At 70.5% G+C, this 16,941-nt stretch overlaps 1 protein-coding gene across 2 annotated transcripts in view; it reads right to left on the bottom strand.

Moving 5' to 3' along the window:
- The window catches only part of FASTK (Fas activated serine/threonine kinase), a 61,691-nt gene that overhangs the window by 13,407 nt on the left and 31,343 nt on the right, over positions 1 to 16,941 (bottom strand). For both annotated transcript variants that reach the window (XM_075918701.1, XM_075918702.1), the window contains 2 exons: positions 9,141 to 9,705; positions 5,349 to 5,463 (listed from right to left, as the gene is read on the bottom strand). In XM_075918701.1, the coding sequence (XP_075774816.1) occupies positions 5,349 to 5,463; positions 9,141 to 9,705 (680 nt within the window). The remainder of the gene's footprint in view (positions 1 to 5,348; positions 5,464 to 9,140; positions 9,706 to 16,941) is intronic.

Raw genomic sequence — 16,941 nt, 5'->3', positions numbered from 1 at the left:
CTGGCCGCAGGGGAGCAGAACACGGGCTCTGGACAGGAGAGGGCTGCTGAGAACGCCTGGCCGCAGGGACGCAGAACACGGGCTCCGGACAGGAGGGGGGTGCTGAGAACGCCTGGCCGCAGGGGGACGCAGAACACGGGCTCCGGACAGGAGGGGGGTGCTGAGAACGCCTGGCCGCAGGGGGACGCAGAACACGGGCTCCGGACAGGAGAGGGGTGCTGAGAACGCCTGGCTGCAGGGGAGCAGAACACGGGCTCCGGACAGGAGAGGGGTGCTGAGAACGCCTGGCCGCAGGGACGCAGAACACGGGCTCCGGACAGGAGAGGGGGTGCTGAGAACGCCTGGCCGCAGGGACGCAGAACACGGGCTCCGGACAGGAGAGGGGTGCTGAGAACGCCTGGCCGCAGGGGAGCAGAACACGGGCTCCGGACAGGAGGGGGGTGCTGAGAACGCCTGGCCGCAGGGGAGCAGAACACGGGCTCCGGACAGGAGGGGGGTGCAGAGAACGCCTGGCCGCAGGGGGACGCAGAACACGGGCTCCGGACAGGAGAGGGGCGCTGAGAACGCCTGGCCGCAGGGGGACGCAGAACACGGGCTCCGGACAGGAGAGGGGTGCTGAGAACGCCTGGCCGCAGGGGGACGCAGAACACGGGCTCCGGACAGGAGAGGGGTGCTGAGAACGCCTGGCCGCAGGGACGCAGAACACGGGCTCCGGACAGGAGAGGGGTGCTGAGAACGCCTGGCCGCAGGGGGACGCAGAACACGGGCTCCGGATAGGAGAGGGGCGCTGAGAACGCCTGGCCGCAGGGACGCAGAACACGGGCTCCGGACAGGAGAGGGGCGCTGAGAACGCCTGGCCGCAGGGACACAGAACACGGGCTCCGGACAGGAGGGGGGTGCTGAGAACGCCTGGCCGCAGGGACGCAGAACACGGGCTCCAGACAGGAGGGGGGTGCTGAGAACGCCTGGCCGCAGGGGAGCAGAACACGGGCTCCGGACAGGAGGGGGGTGCTGAGAACGCCTGGCCGCAGGGACGCAGAACACGGGCTGCGGACAGGAGGGGGGTGCTGAGAACGCCTGGCCGCAGGGGAGCAGAACACGGGCTCCAGACAGGAGGGGGGTGCTGAGAACGCCTGGCCGCAGGGGAGCAGAACACGGGCTCCAGACAGGAGAGGGGCGCTGAGAACGCCTGGCCGCAGGGGAGCAGAACACGGGCTCCAGACAGGAGGGGGGTGCTGAGAACGCCTGGCCGCAGGGACGCAGAATACGGGCTCCGGACAGGAGAGGGGTGCTGAGAACGCCTGGCCGCAGGGGAGCAGAACACGGGCTCCGGACAGGAGAGGGGTGCTGAGAACGCCTGGCCGCAGGGGAGCAGAACACGGGCTCCGGACAGGAGAGGGGCTTGCGGGGTGGCCGGGGGAAGGAAACGTTCGCAGGCTGCTGGGAGAGCGGCTCTCCGCCAGGCGTTGCCCGGCCGCTGCGCTCACGCAGGAGCCAGGCCCGCGGGGTCACCTGGGCGCTGGCTCTTCAGCCTAAGGCAGCGCCCCATGACAGGCTGGCGCCGGGCGCAGGGGGTGCAGAGGTGCAGGAGGGCCAGGGGGCGCAGAGAGTCTGGGGGCCAGGGGCGCAGGGGGGCCGGGCGCACCGGGGGGCGGAGAGGGGCATAGAGGCACAGGGGCGCAGGGGCACAGGGGGGCCGGAGGCCGCAGGGGGGGCGGAGGGAGGAGCTGTATAAAGAGGCGCACACTGGGGCTGGGGCTGAGGCCGAGGAGAGCGGAGGAGACAGACCCGCCGAGAGCGTCTGGCTGAGGAGAAGGGGAAGAACAAGGGAGATGTCTTGGGAGGGGCCTGCTCCAGAGGGACGAGGGAACATGATCGTCGGGAGGGAGGGAGGAGAGTCCAGGCTCGGGGCCCAGGAGGAGACAGGGCGGGGGGCTGAGGTTTCCGCAGAGCAAACGCCCCCGTGTGCAGGAGACACGGCGAGAGCCCGGCTGCGGGGAGACGGGCACAGGCGGGCCAGGAGACAGGCGAGAGCCCGGCCGCGGGGAGACGGGCACAGGCACAGGCGGGCCAGGAGACAGGCGAGAGCCCGGCTGCGGGGAGACGGGCACAGGCACAGGCAGGCCAGGAGACAGGCGAGAGCCCGGCCGCGGGGAGACGGGCACAGGCGGGCCAGGAGACAGGCGAGAGCCCGGCCGCGGGGAGACGGGCACAGGCACAGGCAGGCCAGGAGACAGGCGAGAGCCCGGCCGCGGGGAGACGGGCACAGGCAGGCCAGGAGACAGGCGAGAGCCTGGCCGCGGGGAGACGGGCACAGGCAGGCCAGGAGACAGGCGAGAGCCCGGCCGCGGGGAGACGGGCACAGGCACAGGCAGGCCAGGAGACAGGCGAGAGCCCGGCCGCGGGGAGACGGGCACAGGCAGGCCAGGAGACAGGCGAGAGCCTGGCCGCGGGGAGACGGGCACAGGCAGGCCAGGAGACAGGCGAGAGCCCGGCCGCGGGGAGACGGGCACAGGCAGGCCAGGAGACAGGCGAGAGCCCGGCTGCGGGGAGACGGGCACAGGCACAGGCAGGCCAGGAGACAGGCGAGAGCCCGGCCGCGGGGAGACGGGCACAGGCACAGGCAGGAGACACGGCGAGAGCCCGGCCGCGGGGTGACGGGCACAGGCAGGCCAGGAGACAGGCGAGAGCCCGGCCTCGGGGAGACGGGCACAGGCAGGCCAGGAGACAGGCGAGAGCCCGGCCGCGGGGAGACGGGCACAGGCAGGCCAGGAGACAGGCGAGAGCCCGGCCGCGGGGAGACGGGCACAGGCAGGGCAAGAGACAGGCGGCACAGTGAGAGCCCGGCCGCGGGGAGATGGGCACAGGCAGGAGACAGGCGGCATGGTGAGAGCCCGGCCGCAGGGAGACGGGCACAGGCAGGGCAGGAGACAGGCGGCACGGTGAGAGCCCGGCCGCGGAGAGACGGGCACAGGTAGGAGACAGGCGGCACGGTGAGAGCCCGGCCGCGGGGAGACGGGCAGAGGCACAGGCAGGCCAGGAGAAACGGCGAGAGCCCGGCCGCGGGGAGACGGGCACAGGCAGGCCAGGAGACACGGCGAGAGCCCGGCCGCGGGGAGACGGGCACAGGCAAGCCAGGAGACACGGCGAGAGCCCGGCCGCGGGGAGACGGGCACAGGCAGGGCAGGAGACAGGCGGCACGGTGAGAGCCCGGCCGCGGGGAGACGGGCACAGGCAGGGCAGGAGACAGGCAAGAGCCCGGCCGCGGGGAGACGGGCACAGGCAGGCCAGGAGACAGGCGAGAGCCCGGCCGCGGGGAGACGGGCACAGGCAGGAGACAGGCGGCATGGCGAGAGCCCGGCCGCGGAGAGACGGGCACAGGCACAGGCAGGGCAGGAGACAGGCGAGAGCCCGGCCGCGGGGAGACGGGCACTCTCAGGCCAGGAGACAGGCGAGAGCCCGGCCGCGGGGAGACAGGCACAGGCAGGCCAGGAGACACGGCGAGAGCCCGGCCGCGGGGAGACGGGCACAGGCACAGGCAGGCCAGGAGACACGGCGAGAGCCCGGCCGCAGGGTGACGGGCACAGGCAGGCCAGGAGACATGGCGAGAGCCCGGCCGCGGGGAGACGGGCACAGGCACAGGCAGGCCAGGAGACAGGCGAGAGCCCGGCCGCGGGGAGACGGGCACAGGCACAGGCAGGAGACACGGCGAGAGCCCGGCAGCGGGGAGACAGGCACAGGCACAGGCAGGGGACACGGCGAGAGCCCGGCCGCGGGGAGACGGGCACAGGCACAGGCAGGGGACACGGCGAGAGCCCGGCCGCGGGGAGACGGGCACAGGCACAGGCAGGCTAGGAGACAGGCGAGAGCCCGGCCGCGGGGAGACGGGCACAGGCAGGAGACAGGCGAGAGCCCGGCCGCAGGGAGACGGGCACAGGCACAGGCAGGCCAGGAGACAGGCGAGAGCCCGGCCGCGGGGAGACGGGCACAGGCACAGGCAGGCCAGGAGACAGGCGAGAGCCCGGCCGCGGGGAGACGGGCACAGGCAGGAGACAGGCGAGAGCCCGGACGCGGGGAGACGGGCACTGGCAGGCCAGGAGACACGGCGAGAGCCCGGCCGCGGGGAGACGGGCACAGGCACTGGCAGGCCAGGAGACAGGCGAGAGCCCGGCCGCGGGGAGACGGGCACTGGCAGGCCAGGCAGAGCGGGAGCCCGGCCGCGGGGAGACGGGCACTGGCAGGCCAGGAGACAGGCGAGAGCCCGGCCGCGGGGAGACGGGCACTGGCAGGCCAGGCAGAGCGGGAGCCCGGCTGCGGGGAGACGGGCACTGGCAGGCCAGGCAGAGCGGGAGCCCGGCCGCGGGGAGACGGGCTCAGGCACAGGCAGGGCGGGAGCCCGGCCGCGGGGAGACGGGCACAGGCCAGGCAGGGCGAGAGCCCGGCCGCGGGGAGACGGGCACAGGCACAGGCAGGGCGGGAGCCCAGCCGCGGGGAGACGGGCTCAGGCACAGGCAGGGCGGGAGCCCGGCCGCGGGGAGATGGGCACTGGCAGGTCAGGCAGAGCGGGAGCCCGGCCGCGGGGAGACGGGCACTGGCAGGTCAGGCAGAGCGGGAGCCCGGCCGCGGGGAGACGGGCACTGGCAGACCAGGCAGGGGGTGAAGTGAGGTGTCAGAGGCAGCGGGAACGAGCGAACATTCGACGCATTCGAAGAAGCCACGAGGCTCCAGCGGGGCCGGCCCAGCGCAGGAGAGCGGAAGAGCGACCCCTTGTGCCCTGAAGGCAGCGGGGGGGGGGCGATCGACCTCCTCCTTCCCTCTGGCCTCGGTGCACCATCCCCAGGCGCCCCTGGCTCTGATGTGCTGGCCGAGGCAGAGGACGTGCGCTTGATGGGGGCGCCATGCGAGGCAGCAGGCCAGAGGGACAGGCCGGGGGAGGAGGCAAGGCCTGACGCGATGTCGCCAGGGCAGTACCAGTTCTCGGAGGACAATGTGCCAACGTGCGGAATAAACGTGCATGTGCGCTGAAGCGTGCGCGGATGTGCACCACCAGCGGAAAGCCAGCTGTGGGCTCTGCAAGGCAGCGGGGCAGCAGGTGCCGGCGAGGTGCCCCAGGCGGGGGAAAGGCCCAGCGCCGCGCTGCCTGGCCCTGGAGGACACGGGATGGGAAGGGCTAACGGGGGCTAGAGCAGCTCCCTGCCTGCCGCACCACCCCAGAGCACGGAGCCTGGCGAGACCCCCCGGCACCGCGGCCCAGCCAGACAAGGGGGCACCGACCGGGCCCTGCTCCCTCGGGCACAGCCCTGGACTCCCCGCCCTCCACCGGGGAGGGACCCGGCCTGGCCACTCACCTGGACCAGCCAGTAGCCCAGCAGCTGCAAGTGCCGGTCCCGCATGGCTCGCGAGCCCACCAGGATGTCGGAGTTCTGGCAGTAATGCCACTTGTCGTTGACGGACAGGACCACCCTGCGGAGGACGGGGCATTACCCAGAGCCCACGGGCGGGGGCAGCATCACCCCACGGCCACGGGGGAGGGTGGAGCTGCCCCACGGGCCACTTGACCCACGAACGTGGAAGCTGAACTCAAGTCTGAGCTCACTCTGCCCCGACACCCTGCAGGGCCACAGGCCAGCGACAGCCGGCAGGGTCAGGGCCCAGGGACGCCGCCGGCAGGGCAGGGGCAGGGCCCAGGGACGCCGCCGGCAGGGCAGGGGCAGGGCCCAGGGACGCCGCCGACAGGGGCAGGGGCAGGGCCCAGGGACACCGCCGGCAGGGGCAGGGCCCAGGGACACCGCCGGCAGGGGCAGGGCCCAGGGACACTGCCGGCAGGGCAGGGGCAGGGCCCAGGGACGCCGCCGGCAGGGCAGGGGCAGGGGCAGGGCCCAGGGACGCCGCCGGCAGGGGCAGGGCCCAGGGGCACCGCCGGCGGGGCAGGGCCCAGGGACGCCGCCGGCAGGGCAGGGGCAGGGCCCAGGGACGCCGCCGGCAGGGGCAGGGGCAGGGCCCAGGGACGCCGCCGGCAGGGGCAGGGGCAGGGCCCAGGGACGCCGCCGGCAGGGCAGGGGCAGGGCCCAGGGACGCCGCCGGCAGGGCAGGGGCAGGGCCCAGGGACGCCGCCGGCAGGGCAGGGGCAGGGCCCAGGGACGCCGCCAGCAGGGGCAGGGCCCAGGGACACTGCCGACAGGGCAGGGGCAGGGCCTAGGGACGCTGCCGGCAGGGCAGGGGCAGGGCCCAGGGACACCGCCGGCAGGGCAGGGGCAGGGCCTAGGGACGCCGCCGGCAGGGCAGGGGCAGGGCCCAGGGACGTCGCCGGCAGGGCAGGGGCAGGGCCCAGGGACGTCGCCGGCAGGGCAGGGGCAGGGCCCAGGGACGTCGCCGGCAGGGCAGGGGCAGGGCCCAGGGACGTCGCCGGCAGGGCAGGGGCAGGGCCCAGGGACGCCGCCGGCAGGGGCAGGGGCAGGGCCCAGGGGCACCGCCGGCAGGGCAGGGGCAGGGCCCAGGGACGCCGCCGGCAGGGGCAGGGGCAGGGCCCAGGGACGCCGCCGGCAGGGCAGGGGCAGGGCCCAGGGACGCCGCCGGCAGGGCAGGGGCAGGGCCCAGGGACGCCGCCGGCAGGGCAGGGGCAGGGCCCAGGGACGCCGCCGGCAGGGGCAGGGTCAGGGCCCAGGGACGCCGCCGGCAGGGCAGGGGCAGGGCCCAGGGACGCCGCCGGCAGGGCAGGGGCAGGGCCCAGGGACGCCGCCGACAGGGGCAGGGGCAGGGCCCAGGGACGCCGCCGACAGGGGCAGGGCCCAGGGACACCGCCGGCAGGGGCAGGGCCCAGGGACACTGCCGGCAGGGCAGGGGCAGGGCCCAGGGACGCCGCCGGCAGGGCAGGGGCAGGGGCAGGGCCCAGGGACGCCGCCGGCAGGGGCAGGGCCCAGGGGCACCGCCGGCGGGGCAGGGCCCAGGGACGCCGCCGGCAGGGCAGGGGCAGGGCCCAGGGACGCCGCCGGCAGGGGCAGGGGCAGGGCCCAGGGACGCCGCCGGCAGGGGCAGGGGCAGGGCCCAGGGACGCCGCCGGCAGGGCAGGGGCAGGGCCCAGGGACGCCGCCGGCAGGGCAGGGGCAGGGCCCAGGGACGCCGCCGGCAGGGCAGGGGCAGGGCCCAGGGACGCCGCCAGCAGGGGCAGGGCCCAGGGACACTGCCGACAGGGCAGGGGCAGGGCCTAGGGACGCTGCCGGCAGGGCAGGGGCAGGGCCCAGGGACACCGCCGGCAGGGCAGGGGCAGGGCCTAGGGACGCCGCCGGCAGGGCAGGGGCAGGGCCCAGGGACGCCGCCAGCAGGGGCAGGGCCCAGGGACACTGCCGACAGGGCAGGGGCAGGGCCCAGGGACGTCGCCGGCAGGGCAGGGCCCAGGGACACCGCCCACAGGGCAGGGGCAGGGCCCAGGGACACCGCCGGCAGGGCAGGGGCAGGGCCCAGGGACACCGCCGGCAGGGCAGGGCAGGGGCAGGGCCCAGGGACGCCGCCGGCAGGGGCAGGGCCCAGGGGCACCGCCGGCAGGGCAGGGGCAGGGCCCAGGGACGCCGCCGGCAGGGGCAGGGCCCAGGGGCACCGCCGGCAGGGCAGGGGCAGGGGCAGGGCCCAGGGACGCCGCCGGCAGGGGCAGGGCCCAGGGGCACTGCCGGCAGGGCAGGGGCAGGGCCCAGGGACGCCGCCGGCAGGGCAGGGGCAGGGCCCAGGGACGCCGCCGGCAGGGCAGGGGCAGGGCCCAGGGACATCGCCGGCAGGGCAGGGGCAGGGCCCAGGGACGCCGCCGGCAGGGCAGGGCAGGGGCAGGGCCCAGGGACGCCGCCGGCAGGGGCAGGGGCAGGGGCAGGGCCCAGGGACACCGCCGGCAGGGCAGGGGCAGGGCCCAGGGACGTCGCCGGCAGGGCAGGGGCAGGGCCCAGGGACGTCGCCGGCAGGGCAGGGGCAGGGCCCAGGGACGTCGCCGGCAGGGCAGGGGCAGGGCCCAGGGACGCCGCCGGCAGGGCAGGGGCAGGGCCCAGGGACGCCGCCGGCAGGGCAGGGGCAGGGCCCAGGGACGCCGCCGGCAGGGCAGGGGCAGGGCCCAGGGACGTCGCCGGCAGGGCAGGGGCAGGGCCCAGGGACGTCGCCGGCAGGGCAGGGGCAGGGCCCAGGGACGTCGCCGGCAGGGCAGGGGCAGGGCCCAGGGACGCCGCCGGCAGGGCAGGGGCAGGGCCCAGGGACGTCGCCGGCAGGGCAGGGGCAGGGCCCAGGGACGTCGCCGGCAGGGCAGGGCCCAGGGCCGCCGCCGGCAGGGCAGGGGCAGGGCCCAGGGACACCGCCGGCAGGGCAGGGGCAGGGCCCAGGGACGTCGCCGGCAGGGCAGGGCCCAGGGACGCCGCCGGCAGGGCAGGGGCAGGGCCCAGGGACGCCGCCGGCAGGGGCAGGGGCAGGGCCCAGGGACGTCGCCGGCAGGGCAGGGCCCAGGGACGCCGCCGGCAGGGCAGGGCCCAGGGACGCCGCCGGCAGGGCAGGGGCAGGGCCCAGGGACGTCGCCGGCAGGGCAGGGGCAGGGCCCAGGGACGTCGCCGGCAGGGCAGGGGCAGGGCCCAGGGACGCCGCCGGCAGGGCAGGGGCAGGGCCCAGGGACGTCGCCGGCAGGGCAGGGGCAGGGCCCAGGGCCGCCGCCGGCAGGGCAGGGGCAGGGCCCAGGGACACCGCCGGCAGGGCAGGGGCAGGGCCCAGGGACGTCGCCGGCAGGGCAGGGCCCAGGGACGCCGCCGGCAGGGCAGGGGCAGGGCCCAGGGACGCCGCCGGCAGGGCAGGGGCAGGGCCCAGGGACGCCGCTGGCAGGGCAGGGGCAGGGCCCAGGGACGCCGCCGGCAGGGGCAGGGGCAGGGCCCAGGGACGTCGCCGGCAGGGCAGGGCCCAGGGACGCCGCCGGCAGGGCAGGGGCAGGGCCCAGGGACGCCGCCGGCAGGGCAGGGGCAGGGCCCAGGGACGTCGCCGGCAGGGCAGGGGCAGGGCCCAGGGACGTCGCCGGCAGGGCAGGGCCCAGGGCCGCCGCCGGCAGGGCAGGGGCAGGGCCCAGGGACGCCACCGGCAGGGCAGGGGAACCGAGAGGGGAGCCCAGAGTCCCCCCGGCCTGGTACCTCTGAATCTCCTCCGCTCTCTGCAGCCCCTCGCTCAGGCCTCTCTTGGGGCTGGGCAGAGCACAGGGGTCCTCAGCCGGGCCCTTCCCCGCGTCCCGCTCCTCCTGGGCCGGCTGGCCCCTGCCCTCGGGCCCCGGGCAGCCGGTGGCAGCCTCCGCCTCCTCCAGGATCTTGCTGATGGGGAAGTGGAAGAGGGCGGCCGTGGCGGGGGCCCTGGGGGAGCAGTCCGGCGTGCCGGGCGGCGGGGGGGCCAGGCCCTCGGGGGGGCTGCCCTGGCTCTCCGGCGAGTGCTCTTGGCCCAGGCTGCAGTAATCCGGTGGGGGCTGGTAGCAGGGCCCCCCGGGGGCAGGGCAGAGCGCGGGCAGGAAGGGCCCCGCCAGGTCGCTCTCCCGGGGGCTGGCGGGGCGGCTGGGCGTCTCCGGGGCAAAGGGGGCGAAGTCCTGCAAGTCGGCGGTGAGGGCCAGGACGCTGGGCGGCCCGGGGCGGGCGCAGGAGGCCTTGCAGGCGGCAGGAACGTGGGCCAGAGGCAGGACGCTGCCCGAGCGGTTAATCCACAGCAGGAAATCTGCAGAGACAGAGCGAGGCTCAGGCAGGTGCCACTGCAGGTCGCAGCACCGCCTCCCCGCTACCCCTCTGGGCCCCCGCGCCATGCCCCACTGCCGCTGCTCAGCTCCCTCACCTCCAAGCAGCAGCTGCATGGGGCAGAGCCTGGGGGGCTGTGGGGAAGTGGGAATATTCTCAATTGTTTCTCCTCATGCTGGGTGTGCCTCAGTTTCTCCCACGCAATACCCAAACCTCTAGGTAAAGGACCATGGGGGGTGGCTGTTGCAGAGACCCCCACAGAACAGCTGAGGCCCTGTGGCCGGGCCAAAGGCGGCGGCAGGGCCCCCAGAACAGCTGAGGCCCTGTGGCCGGGCCAAGGGCGGCGGCAGGGCCCCCACAACAGCTGAGGCCCTGTGGCCGGGCCAAGGGCGGCGGCAGGGCCCCCACAACAGCTGAGGCCATGGCCGGGCCGAGGGCGGCGGCAGGACCCCCACAACAGCTGAGGCTCTGTGGCCGGGCCGAGGGCGGCAGGGCCCCCACAACAGCTGAGGCCGTGGCCGGGCCGAGGGCGGCGGCAGGACCCCCACAACAGCTGAGGCTCTGTGGCCGGGCCGAGGGCGGCAGGGCCCCCACAACAGCTGAGGCCGTGGCCGGGCCGAGGGCGGCAGGGCCCCCACAACAGCTGAGGCCGTGGCCGGGCCGAGGGCGGCAGGGCCCCCACAACAGCTGAGGCCCTGTGGCCGGGCCAAGGGCGGCGGCAGGGCCCCCACAACAGCTGAGGCTCTGTGGCCGGGCCGAGGGCGGCAGGGCCCCCACAACAGCTGAGGCCGTGGCCGGGCCGAGGGCGGCAGGGCCCCCACAACAGCTGAGGCTCTGTGGCCGGGCCGAGGGCGGCAGGGCCCCCACAACAGCTGAGGCCGTGGCCGGGCCAAGGGCGGCAGGGCCCCCACAACAGCTGAGGCCGTGGCCGGGCCGAGGGCGGCAGGGCCCCCACAACAGCTGAGGCCGTGGCCGGGCCAAGGGCGGCGGCAGGGCCCCCACAACAGCTGAGGCCGTGGCCGGGCCAAGGGCGGCGGCAGGGCCCCCACAACAGCTGAGGCCGTGGCCGGGCCAAGGGCGGCGGCAGGGCCCCCACAACAGCTGAGGCTCTGTGGCCGGGCCAAGGGCGGCAGGGCCCAGGGCCGTCTCAGCAGAGGTGCTGGAGAACCATGCCCTGGTGCCCAGGGTGGGAGGCCGGGGGAGTCTGCAGCCGCACGCCGTACGTGTGTGTCAGTGTAAGGGGCGTCCCTCTGCGCTCTGGGCGCGGCCGCTCGCCCCCTTTGGTGCCAGGCCAGGGTTGCTGCGCTCTGGCCTCTCGTGGCCTGGCAGCCTCCGCCCTGGAAGATTCCTTCGCCAGGCCCTGCCCCTCTCCGGAGTGCAGCCCTGTGAGAACCTCCCTGCCGACCAGGAACTGTCGGCGGGGGCGGGAGCCAGCACCCATGCCCAGATAGCGCAGACAACCAGCTAGTCGTCTCCCACCTCCTGCCTCTGGTGGAGGTAGGTGGAGTGAGAGGATTGCTTCCTACTGTGCAATAGAACATTCCTCACTTTGTCTGAACACTGGAGTTCTTCTTGGAACCAATTATGAGCCAGGCTGTCAAGCATAACGTTTGGGCTTGAGGATGATGAGAGTCCCGTTGCTCTGGCTTAGGAGATTGGGATACATGAGAAGGTGAGAAGGCGGTTGAGGAGACATCTGATAAAGGTAGGGGAAGCATGTTTGTCGTGCCCAGAACAGAGCTGTTAGAATCACTGTTGCGGTATCTCCGTTGATTTTCTCAAGAACCCTGGGAATGAGTGGTATAGGAGGAAACTCATATAAGAGGGGCCACCCCAGTGGAGGAGAAAGGTTCCCCTAGACATCTGTGACCTATACTGGCCCTGGAACAGTATTGCTGACATTTCGTATTCTCGTATGAGGCAAAGAGGTCTATGTGTGGACGACCCCAGTGATCGACAATTGGCTGGAGGACGTGTTGGTGGAACTCCCATTCGCAGGCTGCTGCAGAATCGTTAACATGTTGTTGACTCCCGGTAAGTAGGAAGCTGTCAGGGTAACCGCACTGTGGGTGCACCAGTTCCATAGTTGAATCGCCTCGGTGCACAGGGAGCAAGAACAAGTGCCACCCTGCCGATTTATAATATACATTGTGGAGATATTGTCGGTAAGTGTCCTATGTATCCTCGGATGTGCAGCACAAACTGTTTGCATGCATTTGTGACTGCCGTGAGTTCCAATAAGTTGATGTGCAAAGTAGATTCCTTGGTTGCCCATAGACCTTGTACAGACATGTCCCGCATGTGAGCTCCCCATCCCGCGAGGGAGGCCTCGGTAGTAATCTGCAAGATAGGTTGGTCCCGGCGGAACAGGACACCGGCCAGTAAGTTGTTTGGCTCGGTCCACCATGTCAGAGATCGTGACATCGGTAGGTAGGGACACTTGTCTGCGTATGTCCCGTTTCCTGAGAGAGTAAACGGAGGCGAGCCAGAGTTGAAGGCAGCAAAAGTGAAGCCTCGCATGAGCAACCAGGTACGTTGTAGCCGCATTATGCCCCATGAGCTGAAGAGGGTAAGTATTGACACACTGGGGCTGTTTGTGGGGGCAAAAACGAGGTCTTGGATTGCTCAGAATCATTGCAATGGTAGGTATGCCCTGGCTGGGTCCAATGTGGATGGGCTCCAATGAACTGGAGGGTTTTTGTAGGCAGAAACGTTGACTAAGAAATAGAACGTGTGTCTGGTTAGGGATATCATATGGAGTGTCCGCAGCTGTTGGCCCTTTTATTAGACAGTCACCTAGACAGAGAAAAATCACAACTCATTGGCAACATAGCTATGCCACAACAGCGAGTGTCTTGGAAAATACTCTGGGCGCCGAAGACAGGCCAAAGGGCAGGACACGGTGCTGCCAGTGCTCCGATCCGACTACAAAACGCAGAAACTGTGTGTGTGCCGGATGTGTGGTAAAATGAAAATAGGTGTCTTGCAGGTTGAGGACCGTGCCCCAGTCTCCATGTTCCAGTGCTGGAATGATAGATGCTAGGGTCACCATCTTGAAGTGTTGCTTCCGTAGGTATCGATGCCATTTGCGCAGGTCTAGCATAGGTCTCCAGCCACCTATCTTTTTTGTTGTGAGAAAGTAGTGGGAATAGAAACCCCTGCCCTTGAACTCTTCTGGCGCCTTCTCTACTGCTCTGATGTCTAAGAGACGGAGGACCTCCATTTGAGTAGATCCTCATGAGAAGGGTCCCCGAAGAGGGACGGGGATGGTGGGGAGGTGGGGGTAGTGTTAGGAAGCGGATGGTGTTGCCTGATGACATGATCTCTAGGGCCCAACGATCTGTTGTGATGGCAGCTCAATGGCGGTAGGATGGTCTCAGCGGATGGTGGAAGACTGGCGTAGACTGAGCATGGTGACCAAACAAGGGAAGGTCTTGCAAGCCCTCAAGCTGGAAGTTAAATCTGCTGTTTGTTCATATGCTGGCTGGGGTTACGGTTGCTTGGCTGAGGTCGTCGCTGCCTGGATCTGGATTGATCAAATCCCCTTTGCTGGTATCTGGAATATGAAAAGTCTCGGTGCCGTTGATACAGCAGCTGTAGTCTACGTCGGTACGGTGGGGTGTACTTAGCCAAGGTATGACGGGTGGCTCCTGATTCCTTACTGGAACGTAAGACCTCATCTGTCTTCCCTGGGAACAATATCTCTTCATCAAAGGAGAGGCCTCCTGAAGCCAGGAGGCTCTTCTCATGACCACAGAAGCTGCCATGGTCCAGGCTGCTGTGTTGGCTCTGTCCCAGGCTATCTGGAGAGAGGTTCTCGGTGGGGGCATGTCCCTCTTGCACACTGCTTTCAGGTTCGGTCTTTTCAAGGCTGGTAGGTGCTCAATGAGAGAAGTGCGTTGAGTGTATTATCGAAATGATAGCTGGAGAGAAATGCCGCATAATTAGCTACTCTGAGGAGCAGGGTTGAGTACGAGTACAGCTTATGCCTGAAGATGTCGAGGCATTTACTCTCTTTATCCGCCACATTATTCTTGTGTTGCGGAAGCTCTGACCTCTGCTGCGCTGCCTCCACCACTAAAGAATTGGTTGTGGGTGGCAGAAAAGAAATTCTGCGCTTTTGGGCGGGACAAAGGACTTTTTATTTGGGGCTATGGACGCCGGAGTCTGTCAGATCTCGTCAGCAGCCTCCCTAATGGCCGCTTCTCTAGACACAGCTATTTTTGCATGCTGACAGGGCTGGAGACCTTTAAGATGATGATGGTGTTTCTCGTGGACCTCGGTGAGCTGTATTTCTTGGCTGGCAGCCACCCTCTTTAAAAGCTCCTGAAATTGTTTGAGGTCATCCGGTGGCAACTGATCATCGGAAGCTGAGGATTGATCTGTTGGCGAGATGTCTGGCGGTTGTCCCTCCTCAGGAGTCCTGGCTGGCGTTTCAAAGAGGATGTCACAGGCTCCAGACCACGTGGCGCAGGGGAGGGTGGGTATCTGTGTGGGCAGGGTGGATGGTACCGTAGTGACTCAGCGTGGCCTCCCGCTGACCCAGGAGCACACGCCCACAAAAACCGGTTGGTGGGCAGAGCCAGAACCAGAACCAGCCAGCCCCACCCACAGGAAACAGGAAGTCAGGGCTGGGAGTATAAGAGGAGGAGCTCCAGGCTCAGTTCGAGGGCGGTTCCCGAGCAGGGCAGAGGCTCCTCCCCACCATGCTGCCCTCTGAGGGAAGATTGGGTTGGGCCACTGCTGGGCCCTGAGCACTGGCCTAGACCGCCACGCCTGCTGCCGGGTCCCACCGATTTGCCCGGACCCCCAAGACCCTTGCTAGGCCCAGCTGAAGGGCTGGACTGCCTGGACCCTGGCCCGCTCAGGACCTCGAGCCTATGAACACGCTGCCAGCGCCTCCGTCCCCAGCCGACACCACGGAGCGGCCGCCCAGCCAGGCAGGCCCCCGGAGGGGGCAGCCGAGGATATGGAGGTCAGCTGGGCAGCGTGTTGCGGCGCGACCCCCGCTGACCCGGCCGGCGCGTCACAGCTCAGCTGCCGACCCAGTGGCTGTAGCGCCGTCGCTATTAGGGCCCGATGTTATTGATGAAGACGGTGCAGCAGCTCGCGGCGCCAACGCTGGCGAGTGTCTTGCTGGTGCCGTAGCTACCGGTGCCGCAGATGTTCCGTGCCGAGTTTTTGGCTCTGAGGCCGTTTTAAGCCTCAGTTTTGCGGTGCCAGATGTTCCCAGCTTCTCTCCAGCACTACTTCTACTCTTGGAGGCTGGTGGCAGAGAACAGGCTTGGGTGGGGGGAGGGAGGGGCACGGGGCCCCGGATAGGGGGCGCGAGGCAGCTGCGGGGAGGGGGTGCAAGTGGGGGGAGGGAGCGCAGAACATGCATGGTATCCTGGGGGGCACACAGGAGCCACACTGGCCTCCCCCCCCTTGCTGGTGGGGGCTGGAGCCTCAGGGCCTGCCCCCCCCCGAGGGAGAGGTCCAGGCCAAACTCCCCGCGGCCGGGGGGGGGGGGGGGAGCCGGGACGGGCTACCCCAGAGGGGGGCTGGCAAGCACCCCATAGTTTGCTTTCTAAACACTGAAGATCATAAAGCACGTCTCTAGGCACTGCCCTGCCTCCGCTGCCACTAGGCCCAGGGCCACCGGGCTGCAAGCCCCGTGTAGGGCCCCATGGTCCCTACGGCCGGCCCTGCCGCAGGGATCCCCCTCCCCCCCCAAACTCCCCACACGTGCAGCCCCGGGGACACTGCGTGGAGCTCTGAGCGGTGCAGGAGCCAACTCCCCACGGGCTGCGAAGTGCGGGCACGCGGCACGGCTGGCACGCTTGGTTCCGGACTGGAGCCCACCGTCATGTCCAAGGGCTCGGGGAGCTCTCCCCGCCAGCTGTGAGGAGCCGGGGAGGGAGCAGGAAGAGCTCCAGTGGGTTTCACAGTATTTTAGTACTGAACACGGGGCCCCGGCGTTCCCTTCCCGCCGCGCAGGCTACGGCCAGCTCGGGCTGCGCAGAGCGCGTGGCACGGCCCTGGCGTCCAATGCCCAACCCATCGGTGAGCCAGCCCCAACCAAACCCCTCGCACGGGCAGCAGCGCTGAAATCACTGACCATCAGGTCTGAGTCTTGCGCTGCCTGCCAGGCCAGGGGCCCAGAGAGGCTGGCCTCAGGGGGCGGCGCGAGGAGCAATGGGACCACGTTGCAGTGCGGGGGGGCTAGGCGGGATCTTAGGAAAACTCTTCCCCATGGCGGGGGGAAGCGCTGGGCTGGGTTCCCCAGGGGTGTTCAAGTCCCGGCCTGGCCAAGCCCTGGCTGGGCTGATGGAGTCGGGGCGGGTCCCGCCTTGGCTCCGTGGCTCCTGGGGTCTCCGCCCGCCCGCCCGGGGAGCCTATGACGAAGAGGCAGCCCAGGCTGCACTAGCTGTGAGGTTCCCTCGCTGAGGGCTGGACCCTCAAGGCACCAACGTGCAGAGGTCACAGTGGCAGCAGGAACCCCAAAGGCCAGTGGGTGGGGAGCGGCGGGAGAAAGGGGCCCCCGTCCGGAGGCGAGCTGGCGGGAAAGCGCGCGGGCTGCGGCGGAGGGAGCGCTCCTGGCGTGTCCGTGGCTTTGCTCCGGAAAGTACAGCCCGGTGCCTGGGGATCTGCCTGCTCCCTACACACCGCTGCTGGCCGAGGCCACGTCTCTCTGAGCGGCCATGCCCTTGGGCTGCCGTAGCGCTAGTATTAATCACGCCATCCAAACGGCCACAGCAAGGCCCATCCCGACCAGGGGCCTGGCTGCCCACAGCGGCCAATGCCGGGTGTCCCGGGGGAGGCAGCAGCCCCGGCAAACCGAGGCTGGGAACACGGCACGGGGACGCTTCCCTGCCTATCCGCCTAGCTCAGCCCTGGGATGCTTTCCCTGCGGAGCAGACCTCCACGCGGCGACCGCACAGTGCCCAGAGCCGCTGCCTTTGGCTGGCCCTGCTCGCGTGCTAGGGGGTCTGCCCCTCTTCCCAGGGGACAGGCCCAGTCTTTCCAACCTCCCGCGCCAATGCCCGTGGCAGCCCTTCCCGGCACCTCCTCCACGCCGGGGACTCCCGGGGAAATGGGATCACCTGACGCCGCAGGTGGCCCATGGATTTACAAGGCAGCTTCAGACTTTCTGCCTCCCCTGTCCTGTTCATAGAGCCACAGGGACCCCGAGAGGTCAGGTTCAGTCCCCTCCCCCCAGCAGGGACAGGCACGGTCT

Source organism: Pelodiscus sinensis, unplaced genomic scaffold (genome assembly GCF_049634645.1).
Source record: "Pelodiscus sinensis isolate JC-2024 unplaced genomic scaffold, ASM4963464v1 ctg210, whole genome shotgun sequence".
Taxonomy (NCBI): Eukaryota; Metazoa; Chordata; order Testudines; family Trionychidae; genus Pelodiscus; species Pelodiscus sinensis.
This window is presented reverse-complemented; position numbering and strand designations above follow the sequence as displayed.